This window comes from Gekko japonicus, unplaced genomic scaffold (genome assembly GCF_001447785.1).
Source record: "Gekko japonicus isolate JY-2015 unplaced genomic scaffold, Gekko_japonicus_V1.1 scaffold670, whole genome shotgun sequence".
NCBI lineage: Eukaryota > Metazoa > Chordata > Lepidosauria > Squamata > Gekkonidae > Gekko > Gekko japonicus.
Genome location: NW_015167557.1, coordinates 645,494 through 659,567, shown reverse-complemented (window position 1 = coordinate 659,567; position 14,074 = coordinate 645,494). Strand labels below are relative to the sequence as shown.

At 46.6% G+C, this 14,074-nt stretch overlaps 1 protein-coding gene across 1 annotated transcript in view; it reads right to left on the bottom strand.

Moving 5' to 3' along the window:
• GRXCR1 (glutaredoxin, cysteine rich 1) overlaps positions 1-14,074 on the bottom strand; it is a 73,180-nt gene that overhangs the window by 14,824 nt on the left and 44,282 nt on the right. The window contains exons 2-3 of the mRNA XM_015413736.1: positions 5,022-5,034; positions 992-1,221 (exon numbers count right to left, since the gene is read on the bottom strand). Coding sequence (XP_015269222.1) covers positions 992-1,221; positions 5,022-5,034 — 243 coding nt within the window. The remainder of the gene's footprint in view (positions 1-991; positions 1,222-5,021; positions 5,035-14,074) is intronic.

Genomic DNA, 14,074 nt, shown 5'->3' with positions numbered 1-14,074 from the left:
AAATTGCAAGTAGATTAATAGGTACCACTTCAGTGGGAAGGTCACAGCGTTCCGTGCGCCTTGGTGTGTAGTCATGCCAGCCACATGACCACAGAAACGTCTTCGGACAGCGCTGGCTCTTCGGCTTTGAAACGGAGATGAGCACCGCAACCCTAGAGTCGGATTCGACTGGCTTTCAAGCAAGGGAACCTTTACCTTTGCCTATATCTCTCTCAGGCCAGGGATCACCAGTGCATCGTATTTCTGGTTTGAAAACAGGGGTAGCTGTATAAACTAAAGCAGAACTCAATGTAGCACATCAAAATCAGCCCCATTCCAAAACCAGATTGCATAGTTAACCACTGCTACAGTTGCATACCAAGTGGCAACTTTTTGCAACCCTGCTGCCTTTTTGGGACAGCAAATATTCAGATTTTGATTTAGGAGCAATAAGGGAGAACCAGTAACTGTAAACTAGAAAATGCAAGTTTTGTAATCTTCTTAATTAAACGGGCTTGAATGAACAAGAGTACAATAGTTTGTTGAAGATTTAAAGAAAAGTCCTAGTGAATCTAGGAGGTTGGGCAGCTCTCTGTATGTATAGTTGTTTACAAGCTGGGGGCCCAGAGGAATTGTGACTAAGCACTTCCATTTACCTGCCCAGGGTGGAAAATTCTATTCTCCCACACCCAGTTTCCCACTTTTGAGGAACTGAGGAGCAGGAGAAAAAAAATGTCTTCCACATAGTAACACTCTAGGAATTACCCCTAGTTTCTATGGTAAAGACCATAGAGACTAAGGGAGGCAGCCTACAGCATCATCCAAAAGGGACCTCATATCCTACCCCCAACTCTGCCCTCCCAGGCACCGTACTCAAAATTTCCTTGCATTTGCTGAGTCAGTGTTGGAAACCCTAATTGTGACAGGGGAATTATTTGGAAATTTACACTCATGCACATATAGATTGTTGTTTGTGCTCTAGGAGTCTAACTGGCTCACATGTTGTACTCACCCCCAAGTACTGGCCTTCAATGAACACAACGGGTAGTGATGGGGTTTCACCGACTCTTCTGCATCGCTCATCGAGTTCTTTCCCGTAGTCACCATTCAGGGCAATGTTCTTCTCTTCAAATTTCACTCGGTGGTTTTGGAAGATCTTTCGAACCAGCTCACATCTTTCAAAAGTTGTTCTCACCACTCGAAGGCTGGTTGTGTAAATTATTATGCGCCCATACTCCAAAACTGACGATACCTGTCAGGAAAGTGCATGAGTATTATCATTTTTTCCCACTCCGTGAAAAGAACAGTAAAATAACTCACTTTTGCAGCCATGTCTTTGCATTCCATTGGTCGGAGGAACTGAGTGAAATACAGAGCGGGTCCAGCAGCACAGGCAGGCCAGTCAATCACAGCAGGCAGTGATGGATTGACGGAAGCCAATGAAGAATGTGAAATCTCACAGGTGTGCCTCTGAGCATACTTGGAAACATCACAGAGGATGGTGAGAGCAGTTCCTGGGTTTTGCATGCCTGCCTGCTTCATCCACTGCAATTTTGTCAAACAACACAGAGCTCACCTTTCTAGTTATGCATTGCAGCCATTTGGGGAGAGCAAAAATATCTGGGGCCTGCCTTGGGCATAGATTCCCACAAGTGCACATTTTCCTAGTGTGGTAAGAAATTTTAGAAATATAAAAGGTTTGGGTTTAAAAATGAACCAAATAGTTTATAAAATCTATATAGCTGTCTCTGTCTTTGCTAGCAAAACAGCAAACAGGTTGTTCCAGACAAATTTCTTTCTTGGTCACAAGCAAAGATCACACATTCCATCCCCAGGAAATCACCACAGGTGTGAGACTTACAATAACCAGCAATAAAAGTCCAGCTGGCCAGGAAGGCCATTTGGGCAATAACAGACCCTAATCCAAAATGCAAACTCCTGAGATACTGAGATTTCACACTCCCCACTTCCATCTCAGAGATAACATCAAAGGACAGTTTATTTCCCATGATTGGGAAACACCAGGAGAAAACAATGACACTGTATTGATCCTGTGGAATGTGAATTTTTGTTGTGTAAGATGCAAGAAAGCAATTTCCAGTAAAACAATTTCAACTTCTAAATGTTAATTTACAACTGTAATTGAGGGACCTCTTTGATCATGTGGTATAAATACTGGTCCAATCCAACAGACTTTCGCTGGCTCTTGAAAGACCAGGAGAGGTTTTACTCTCCTGGGATGTTGAGGGTCAGCCCAAGAGGCCTTTAAACCTTTGAATGTTTATCTTTTAATAAAGATAAGTTTTATTTTAAGAAGAGACCTTTGAGTGTCTCTGCCAGCGCTTAGCTGTTTCCAAGCTTACACCTCTGCCTTTGGTAAGGAGGCAACACTCAGGGGACACACGAACCAAGAGGACAGTGTGGGTGGCACGGGTAAAATGCATTTACAGACACGTGCAGACACACACTTTTCTCACAACACCTAGCCCAGTTAATGTGTTGGATCCTGACCAAATGTGCAATGATTCCCCCTTCCCACTAAGGACTCTCCTCACGTCATTCCTCTGGATTAGGGTTGTGAGGTTCCCTCTGGCCACTGGAGTGGGATGAGGGGGTTATGTTGCCAGGTCCAGGTTAGAGAACTCCTAGAGATTTGGGAGTAGAGCCTGGGGAGGACAGGGACTGCAGTGGGATACAGTGCCATAGAGTCCACCCTCCAAAGCATCCACGTTCTCCGGGGGACCTGACCTCTGTAGTCTGGAGATCAGCTGTGATTCCTGGGGATCCCCAGATCCCACCTGGAGACTGGCACCCCTACTCTGGATCCCCTCTCCTCCAGGAGCAGCATTGCATGGAGATCAATGGGCTGCAGTGGAAAGGGGGAGGACAGGAAAGATGAGTCTGGATCCAGCAGAATGACAGGCTGTAATTTGAGACGGATTCCTTGATTCCTAGTGGCTCTTTTCTGTGAGTTGTTCTGTTGACAGGTTTTTCATAGGAAAAAGGTCTGGGACACAGTGCTAACATGAGAGGGAAACCTATTGTCTCTTAGGGTTGCCAGCCATGCAGGGAGGGGACTTACCATTTTGGCATTGCACCAATGCCATGACGGCACTTCCAGTGTCTTTGTGCTGTGGCAACACTCTAGCATTTGCCCAGAACCCTATGGTTTAACCGTAGAGTTTTAGGCAAATACTTGTCAGCTATGCTGCCACGATAGTTCAGGAGGCCATCGGCTTCCCTTTTCTGTGTACTAATTACTGCTGCATTCCTTCTGTGCTTCGTCTCTGCCATAATGCTGTTATCTCTAAGATGTGCAGGTGGTGTAGTGTCTGGCGCGAAGGGAAAACCATGGAAGCGCTATCGGTTCCTAGCTTCAACTCTAACGGTCTGGGGCGCCTTCTCCCACGTGCGGGAGTCAGGCCTATTGGCCTATGGAAGGGGGGGTGCATACGAATGCCCTATATCCCATTTTGCTTGTAGGGGCGACGCCATTCTTAACAGTGCCTCTGTTAATGCAACTATAGCTCTTCAACAGAGTATACCCTTTCTGATAAGCATGTACTCTGTTGTTGGCTGTGGAACCTGACATTCTGTTAAGAATGGTGTCGCCCCTACAAGCAAAATGGGATATAGGGCATTCGTATGCACCCTCCCTTCCATAGGCCAATAGGCCTGACTACTAGACTACTAGAGCATTGCCCAATGCAATGATGTCACTTCTGGGTCATGCTGAAAGTGATGTCATGGTGTCAGTGTAGTGCCAATGCCCCCCCTTCCCCAGCATTTTCCCCCTGCCATGCAGCTGAGTTGCAGTGGGAAGAGATGACAAGGGGGGCAGGAGGTCTCCCACTGAAGCCGGACACCTAGTTTCCCTGTGTCACATGCCAATACTGTTAGTAGGGCAAAATATCAAGGCTGGACTGTGCGATTTGGGAGGAGGAGGAGGAAGTGGAAGCAGCAGAAGCAGCAGAAGAGGAGGACGAGGAGGAGATTGGTTTTTATATCTCACTTTTCTCTATCTGAAGGAATCTCAGAGTGGCTTACTTTTTTTTAGATAATGTTTACGCTGATCTTAGCCAAAAGGCCGAGAGTGGCTTACAATCGCCTTCCCTTGCGCTCCCCACAACAAACACCCTGTGAGGTAGGGAGGGGGCTGAGAGAGCTCTGAGAGAACTGTGACTGACCCAAGGTCACCCAGCTGGCTTCATGTGGAGGAGTGGGGAACCAAACTGGTTCTCTAGATTAGAGTCCGCCACTCTTAACCCCTACACCACTCTGGTTGTGCCCCATGATGGAGGGGATGCTGGATCACAGCTCTTGGATCACAAGTGGACATGTGAACCTCAAGAGTGACACTGCAGCATCCTGGATATTACTAGAAGCACCTCTCAGACTGTGCTCTGTTTTATGGGCACCTCTGAAAATACGGCCACCCCAAGCAATTGTGGGAGGCTTGCTTATGCAGTCGTGGCAAACCGGACCCAAAGCTTGTTGGGAAAGCTGCCTTTGGCCGGTCATATTTTGTGCAAGAGTTTTTTGTTTTGTGTTTTCCAACCACCAGTCAAGGTTTAGGTCTGCCTGCTTCAATCTTGGTCATTTTAAAAGGCTCTCATAAAGATAAGAATTATGTCTAACAGAAAACTGATAACCCCACACGAATCAAGAAAGCTGTTTGGGCAAAAATTCAAAATAGCCAGAATGGGGTGTCTTTGCTTAAAATGTGATGCTTCTTTCAATTTTGTTGCATTATCTTAGCATTCCCCCATGGGGTTTATCAAAGTCCAGACTTCATATATATTTGCGTCTTCTCAAAGTCAAGCTGGTTGGTTCACGCTGTATATTTAAAATTCTGTATTTTATTATGAATGTTATTGACAAATAATAGCAGACGTCTAGCTATGGCTTATTCACTGCTGCAATAAAGACTAAATGAACAAACGTATGGATGTTTTTCCGAGTGTTTATAGCAAGTTTCGTTTTCATATTTGTTTATTCTTGTTTATATTTCATAGTTGCTCCTGAGAAAGATTAAATCTGACACATATTGGGCTGCTTTTCTCTTTTAAGAATAAGGCTTCCGGCTTTAACTTTGTCTATCTTGTGTTTTCCATTTTCTCATGCTGCCCTTTTCTGCACTATGTCTCAAGTGGCCTTTGTAATTAGGCAAGAGGCAGGCAATAGTAATACAGGAAAATCTTTTATTAAACAAATGTGCTTGTTAACTCCTTCCTCTCCGGTGTCTCTCTGTGCTTCTCCACTGAGTCACTACAGCAGAGTTCAGACTGGCAGTTTGCCCCAATATAGGCACGTTTCAGAACCATCCCACAACCAGATTAAAAGGGGCCGTTCACACAGGCACATCTGTCAGGCATTCTCCACCCGTACTCAACCCGTCTTGTAACGCTTCGCTACCTGGTGAAAGCGGTAGCGAACCCTGGAAAGCGCGATTATCCCGCGTCCATTCTGCACCAACATAGTGTGAATGCCAAAAGCCGCATTTTTCTTATGCGCTTATGCGCATAAGTGCAAATCTCCAGATTACCAAAAAAAAAAGCCGCGCCTTACAGCCGTGCCTCCAGGCCAACAGTGTGAACGCTCCCTTGCCCCTCCTCCCAGTATGCTCCCGCATCAGTCGCTGCAGTGTGAATGAGAAAACCCGGAACAGTTTGTTCCGGCTCTTTTTTGCCACAACTTCCTCCAGCTTCAAACTGCCAGTCTGAACTCGGACTACATGTAGCTGTTCCCTTACTCCCTATGTCTCCTTACTCTCCTGTGTCTCCATATTCCTCTAATTTTCTGTATCATTCAGTTCTATATACATACACTCTGGGCCTAGCTATACTATGGGCACATGAGACACATGAACATTCTTCTCTGCTGTCTCTCACAGGCCGGATAGAGTTTTGGTATTCTCTCTAGTAGTGCAGTACTTTGAAAAGCAACGAGCCATTACTTTGTGTCCTACCACTCAGCAGCAGAAGGAGATTTTTTTTTTTTAAGTAGCACTGGAAGTTTTTATTGGAAGTAACAAAGGGTGGCTCTAGGAATCGCCAGAAATTCAATGGTTTTACCATAGAGTTTCCAGCAATTCCTAGAAAGCTCCCCTTTGTAATTTTCTTTTTTTAAACTAGAAGTGACATAGTATCACACATGACACTGTGCCTCCCGATGGCCCTACCCGTAACCCTCCAGTCTAGAGTTGCCAGGTCCCCCCAGCCACTGACAGGAGATGGAAGGTAGAGTTGCCAGATCCAAGCTGGGAAACTCTTGGAGACTTGGGGATGCAGACTGGGGAGGACAGGAACCTCAGTGGGGTATGATGCCATACAGCCCATCCTCCAAAGCATCCATTTTCTCCATGGGAATTGACTTCTGTAGTTTGGAGAGCAGGTGTAATTCTGGGGGGTTCCCAGGTCCCACCTGAAGGCTGGCATCCATCCCTACTCCAGCCACTCGCACCACACTGCCTGGCAACCCTAGCACCATATGGAAGCAGCTGTCTCCATCATAGACTCTCCATCATGACTGTCAACTTAAAACCTCCCAACATGTTGTGATTGCCCGTGGCAGCCATTTTGTGGCTGGCTGCTTGCCCCCTCCCTGGGAATGGGATGCTACAGCTTCCACCCCCTGAAGTTGACATTTCCCTCAGGGGAACTGATCTCTGTAATCTGGAAAATCAGCCATAATTCCAGGAGAACTCCAAGCCCCAATTGGGGGGTTGGGAAACCTACCAGCTGTTCACCAGTAAAACAGTGCATATCTTCTATTAGCTTCTGCCATAGAGTTTTTGCCCAAAAGCTAGAGCATCAGCCAACGTCCCCGATGTGCCTGTGTCACTTTCCAGATCACATTGAAGTCACATGGGCAAATCGCTGAAACATCAGCTGTTTCTCCCTTTGGTGGGGAGGGGCTAAGTTCTCTCCACTGGCCAGCTGATTGGCAGTAGGGAGCTGGGGCCTGGCAGCGGGGGGTCTGGAACCCTAAATAACAGTGAAACCCGGTACAGATTTTAGCACATACATTTTGCACAACATTTGAATCATATTCGATAATATAGAATGTCAACAGCTGGTGTAAAGGGAAAACTCATAATTTTCACCTCCCAAGCTGAAAATCACAGCTTCATCACTGTTCTGAGACTTACAACAGGTTTCCCAATAGCTGTTGTTCCAAACACTTTTTTAATGGTTATTTAACATCTTACACTCCACCTCCGCCCAGTAGCAGGCTGCAGAGCAGAAGCCCTTTGAAGGGGGAAAGAACTGGCAGAAGTCTCCATAACATAGCAACAAACTAGTCATCAAAAACACTCGATGAAATTGGGCTCAGAGCTGGTGGGGAATTGTGATTTCCACAAATGAGAGTGACCGGCAGTTTCCTGAAAGAACTGCCTTCATAGAAGTAGCCCGCAGCCTTCTGCCACAACTCGTCCTCTTCCCCTTTCGCTTCTGTTCCCTAATGATAAAATATGGAAAGGACACTCTGTGTGTGTGTGTGTGTGTGTGTATTTCCCCCTGTTATATTTATGCACTAGCATTTCAGAGCACAGTGCATGCATCAAGGGTTTGCAGTCATGGTCTTCTAATGCAATGCATAATAATTTGGTAGACTACTACTACTGCACACAAACACATTATGGTGCTTTATGCTTAAGATTGCTTAGGTCTGGGTTGAGAAATACCTGGAGGTTTTGGGGGTGGAGCCTAGGGAGGGCGGGGTTTGGGGAGGGGAGGGACCTTAGCAGGGCACAGTGCCCCAGAGTCCACCCTCCAAAGCAGCCCTTTTCTTCAGGGGGACTGATCTCTGTGGTCTGGAAATCAGTTGTAATTCTGGGAGATCTCCAGGCCCCAGCTGGATGTTGGTAACTGTAAGCTATGTACTTTAATTAGGCCTCTTGATCGAGCTAACAGCATAATTAAAATTGCATTAAAATTAAAAGTCCACTGAGAATGTAAAGCTACAATCAGGGCTATTTTTAGGCAGGAACGCACAGGAACGGAGTTCCGGCTGTCTCCTGAGTTGGCCACGCCCAGCAGGAGCTCATTAGCATAACAGGCCACACCCAACAGCAGGAACTCATTAGGATTGGCTACATTAGGGGTGTGTGGCCTAACATGCAAAGGAGTTCCTGCTACAAAAAAAGCCCTGGGTTTTGACAACAAACAAGGTAAACAGAATAAGAAGCAAAAGGTGGGTGTGGCTGGATGACCACACTTCTGGTCACATGGGAATGTGGCCTAATATGCTAATGAGCGGTGCAGTCAGGGGTGTGGCCTAACATGCTAATGAGTTTCTGCTGCTGGGTGTGGCCTATTATGCTAATGAGTTCCTGCTGGGCTTTTTCTACAAAAAAAGCCCTGGCTACAATCATAGGCAATAAGAAGGAAGAAAAATGCCAGTGGTGACACTTGCTTCTCTACCCATCTATCTCTGATATTTTCCACCAAATTCCAGCTAAACAGAAATTGTTCTTTATGGTTGCTAGATCCGGCCTTGTCCCCAGCGGGCAACTTCAGGGGTCTTCCTGGAGGGCAAAGGGACATCTCCAATGTGATGTCAAAGAGACCCAGGTTCAGCTTCTCAGTTGCAAACTCACTGGCTGACATTCAATATTCAGTTAGGTTGCCCTCAATCTAACCTGTTTCCCCTGGACGTTGTGAGGTCAAAATGCAGAAAGCAGAACTCTGTACACTGCCCTGATCTCCATAAAAGAAAGGAAGGATATTACACAGAAAGGAGACATTGTACATCTCTCCATTTTACCCTCACAACGAACATGTGTGGTAGGTGTGGCTGAGAATGTGTGACTGGCCCAAGGTCACCTAGTGAGCTTCCATGGCAAGGAACCTGAGTCTTCCGGATCCCAGTCTGACTGACACTCTAACCACCGAATCATAGAGTTGGAAGGGGCCTCCTGGGTCATCTTGAGAGTCCCTTGGACTGCAAGGAGATCAAATCAGTCAGTCCTAAAAGAAATCAACCCTGACTGTTCCCCGGAAGGCCAGATAATGAAACTGAAGCTCAAATACTTTGGCCACCAAATGAGAAGGGAGCACTCACTGGAGAAGACCCTGGTGCTGGGAAAGATTGAAGGTCAAAGAAGACGGGGACGGCAAAGGATGAGATGGTTAGACAGTGTCATAGATGCAACGAACATGAAATTGAGTAAACTCTGGAGGACGACGGAAGACAGGAGGGCCTGGCGGGAGCTGGTCCATGGGGTCGCGAAGAGTCTGTGACTTGACTGTTTGACGAAACAACAACCAGGGTCATCTAGTCTAACCCCCTGCACAATGCAGGAAATTCATGATGCCACACTGGCTCTCCTTCACACTCAAGCTCCTTTTCCTTCTCCCAGTATGTTCCATGTGCTCTTGTCCCTGATGCTTTCCAGCTGCACCAGAGTGGCATCCTTTGCAGGTAACTCTGAGCACCATTTGTACCGAAGCCGCTGGTCCCGGGGGAAGCACATTAATTCTAATATTGTTTAATTACCTACTCTATAACAAATGGCTTTTCAGCTCAGCAATTTACATCCAATTACAAAGACAAAGATGTTTTCTTTGTTGTAGTTAATCACCCGGGTGCCCTAGAAGTCTAAAATTACTGCATGCATTCCAGACTGAATCCATTTCCTCACCATAGTTTTCAGCCAGTCTGTGAGATCATAACCTCCGTGGGCAGCACACCGGAGCATGGGAAGCAGAGGGCACCAGCCGAAAGAACCACAGAGCCCCACCAGAAGATAGCATGCCGGCTTCACAGGCAGCCCAAATGTGGAACCAGCACATCCAGCCAGTGCTGCACCAGCTGCATTGGTTGTCGGGTAGTTCAGCAGTTCGAGACCCGATTTGCCGCATGACGGAGTGAGCTCTGGTCTCTAGTTCCAGCTCCTGCCAACCTAGCAGTTCGAAAGCAAGAAAATGCAAGTAGATAAATAGGTACCACTTCAGTGGGAAGGTAACAGCGTTCCGTGCGCCTTGGTGTTTAGTCATGCCGGCCACATGACCACGGAAATGTCTTCAGACAGCGCTGGCTCTTCGGCTTTGAAACGGAGATGAGCACCGCAGCCCTAGAGTCGGATTCGACTGGCTTCCGAGCAAGAGAACCTTTACCTTTATTAACCTTTAAGGCCCTATGTGGCTTGGGACCAGCATACCTATAGGACTGTCTCTCCCCGTATGCACCCCAAAGAGCCTTGAGCTCTTCAGACCAGCACTGTTTAACAGTCCCTGGCCCAAAAGATGTCTGTCTTGCCTCAACCAGGCCAGGGCCTTCTCAGCCCTGGCCCCAACCTAGTGGAACATGCTCCCAATTGAGATCAGGGCCCTGAAGGATTTATTGCAATTCCGCAGGGCCTGTAAAATCCGGCAGGCTTTTGGTTGAGATGGTAGACATCAAAGAACTTCAACCTCCCCTGCCTCAAGTGACCCATGGCGCTATTTACATCATGGATGCCAGGAGTGACTGATCTATTCTAGTTAGGGTGTGTCTCCGCCCTCTCACAGCCTGGGGAACTCCTACAAAACAATGACTCAGCCCTACCCCACCTTCCTGAGTAGATATAAATTACATGCCTACCATTTTTCTTCTCACCTGGACACAGAGAGTACTCCGTCTTTCTGTGTTATACCTCTGAGGATGCCAGTCACAGCTACTGGCGAAACGTCAGGTCCGACAATGCCAAGACCACGGCCATACAACCCAGAAAATCTACAGCAGCTAATGAACTCCGGCCGTGAAAGCCTTCGACAACATATTGTTCAAATATTGTTTCATATAGATTTTTATTCACTTTTTAAATATGCTGATCCTTGACTTTTGAAGCTTGTGTAACTGGCAGAACAGTCTGAACATAGTATTGTGGCCTGTTGGGGGTGGATTGGCCATTGTGGCTTCTGGGGAAACCCCTGGTGGGTCAAATGGCCTCCCACCAGAGGAGTTCCAGGTACAATAAGTCTTGTCTTGTGTGGGCTGCCTTGAGCAAGACTCGACCAGCCTCACCTCTCTGGTCCCCCCCACCCCGCACAAAACGCGACCGGCATCGCCTACAGCCATCACAGCCAGTCCTTCTTCCATGGGAGCTTTACAGGAGTTGGTAGGGGCCCTTTTCCCGGCCCAATTTTGACTCCCTGGTCCACCCCCACTGACTGCTTTACATTGAAGCTTATTGAAATTTTTTTAAGAGATCAACGCTTTAATTAGAGCCTGTGTAAAAAGAAACATTTTGGCCCTTCATCTAAAAGAGAGTGGGGTTAAGTGCCAGGTGATCTTCCAAGGGAAGGATAGTTCACATGCGAGGCACCACCACTGAAAAAGCCCTGCCCCGGATCACCACCCACCTCATCTCTAAGGGGGTACAAGTCTTCACCCTCAGGTACTTTATGCTGTAACCAAGTAGATCTACAGTAGCAATGGAGAAGATACAGTGGCCAAGGGGGATCTGGAAACCCTAAAACATGCCTTTGTTTGAATCACAATTTGAATCACATATTGCAAGCAACACCTTTGAACACTCAAAACATTATTCATTTTTTTCAAAGGCTCAGAGTTGTTCCCAATCAAGTTTCAAATGTTTTACATATCTGAAGAAATGCGTGTGCCCACAAAAACTTATATCCAGAATAAAACTTTGCTGGTCTTTGTGGCGAAACAGGCCTGCTCAGGCCTGCAGGCCTTGTTTCGCCCTGCCCTCCAAGGTTTTCCCAATACCTGGAGAGGCTTTTCTTTCTCTCTTGGGTAACCACTCCCACCACCTGTCCTTTGTAAGGGATTGCCCACTTTGAGGGGCAAGACTCCCAGTTTCCCTAACAAGATCTGAGGCCTTGCCTCTGTGTCTCCTGCTGCCCAGTGCCTGCTCACCACAGGGACTGTTAACTGCCTTGTGCGCCCCTGGAGAAATGGCTACTTGTCAACTGCCTGCCTTCCCTGGTGCTCCTTTTAAAATAGTGTATCCAACATGGTGGAGGTCTATGTGGTACAGAGAACCACTACCAGCATCAAAAGTTATGAAGTATTTATTAAAAAGAAAATGTTCACAAGCATACTTTTAACACAGCACCAGATAGAGCAAGGGATTCAAAATAAATGGGTAAAACTCAGTTCCTCTGTCCCTCTCTCCATACATGCCCTATCAGATGTTAAAATATAGGACAGGCTCTTTAGCTCATAGATCTCTACAGAGTTCCACTACCTTGCAGCTTCCTTTGGCTGTCTAGGCCAGCACAAGTCAATGGCCTCCTCTTCCAGATCTCAGCTAAGAGTTCTGTCTGCTCTGATAGACTCAGCACAAAAGAGACCTTGCTCCTCACTTCCTGGAGTAACCTGTCAGCCCAATGATCTTAAAATCCTATTGTCTGATAAATTCTCTGCAATTACCCTGTCTGTTGCTGAATTCTTAGCTTATGTTTGGAAACTAAGGGTAAGGGCGCATAAGTCTTAATCCCCCTTGTGCTCATTTGGATTGTTATATATTTTAACTGAGTTCACTATTCTTGAGAAGTTTAAAAATGATCCCCTGTTGGTGTAACTTGATGTAACTTGTTATGAGCCATTAATTCGTTCTATTAATTTATTTGTTCCATTGCCTTCCTTATTGTCCCTGTGTTATGCCAATAAAGGTCTATGTATGTATGTATGTAACTTGTCAGCCCTGGCTGTTCTCTGCCCAGAGAGAAAACTTTTAAAACCTCCTGGTGAAGGTTTTGCTCATTTCAAACCTCCAAAGGGAAAAAAATGCATTTTTTCACAGTCTTAAAAGTGCCATTGGACTGAGACTTTGTTAACATATCCACTATTATTGTTACTGTTATTGTTATTGAACAAAGTTTGAATTCAGTGTATAAGCTTTCATGTGCATGCTGTTATACTGTTATACTGTTATACTGTCACTATTATTTTTATTATTATTTATAGTCCACCTGTCTCACTGAGACTCAAGGCAGAATTCAAAATATGAAATGTAATTCAATCAGACAGCAAAGACCGCTACAATGCAGTAGGACGAGGATTAGAGAGCTGGAAATGAAATCCAGTCTAAGGCAAAACAAACCATAAGGAAGAAAGGGAGTCACAGAGGTACAGGACATTGCAGTAAAAAGGGAAGTGGTATGTACAATAAACAGTGAAAGAGACTACAGTACTGTCCTTCATAGAAACATCCTCCTGTGCCATTCCGTTATATTACCATTCGAATCCCTTGGTAAGAATCCTACCCTAATCATTTCTGTTTTGCACATTCTGCAAAATGAGAGAAGAGGGGGCCCTCCCTGACCTCCTCAGCCAGGCCATTCCACGATGTGGGAGCTACCATGGAGTATATACATGAACGAGCAGTTACCACTTTTGCCCTTTTGCAGGGTGGCACCCTCAGAAGGTTTTGTTCAAATGAGTGAAACTGTCATAACGGGGCATAGCGGGAGAGGTAGCCCTGCTGGTATAAAGGCCCAAGGACATTCAGAACCTTGAAATGAACCCAACAACTGATTGGTAAACAGTGGAGCATCTGGCGAATAGGTGTGATGGGCTAGTTCCACTTTGCACCCTATAGTAGGTGGGCTGCAGGATTCTGCACCCACTGGACTTTTCACGTGGAGTCTGGGCTTGAAGTCACCATTGCATGGGTCCACATGGCCAGATCAGCTGAATCAAGGTAGCAAGCCACCTTCTGAGCTGTGAAGCTGAAATAATGCCTTTTTTTGCAACTGCGTTAGCTTGTTTCTCCAGCAAGAAAGCTGGAGCTGCTATAACCCCAAGGTTGCCATCCACCCAATCCTGCCACTTTCTATCACCTGAGGAGGAACACCTAGTGGGCCCCATCTCCTGCTGTCCATCCATACACCCTTCCCCCATCCACTTTCTTGAAAGAGCTCCACAGCCCGTGTTCCAAGCTCTGTGTCCTTCAGTGGAAGGGTGCACACAGGTGGTGAGTGCTGACACTGGGAGGGCCCATGGATGGGGAAAGGACACACCATCAGGTGGCTGAGTGGGAAGTATATAGGTACAATCAGGGGTCATTTCCTGCCGGAGCGCACAGGAGCGGAGCTCCGGCAGTAAAGAGCCCCGGGGGCCGGCACATGCAACAAGCCCC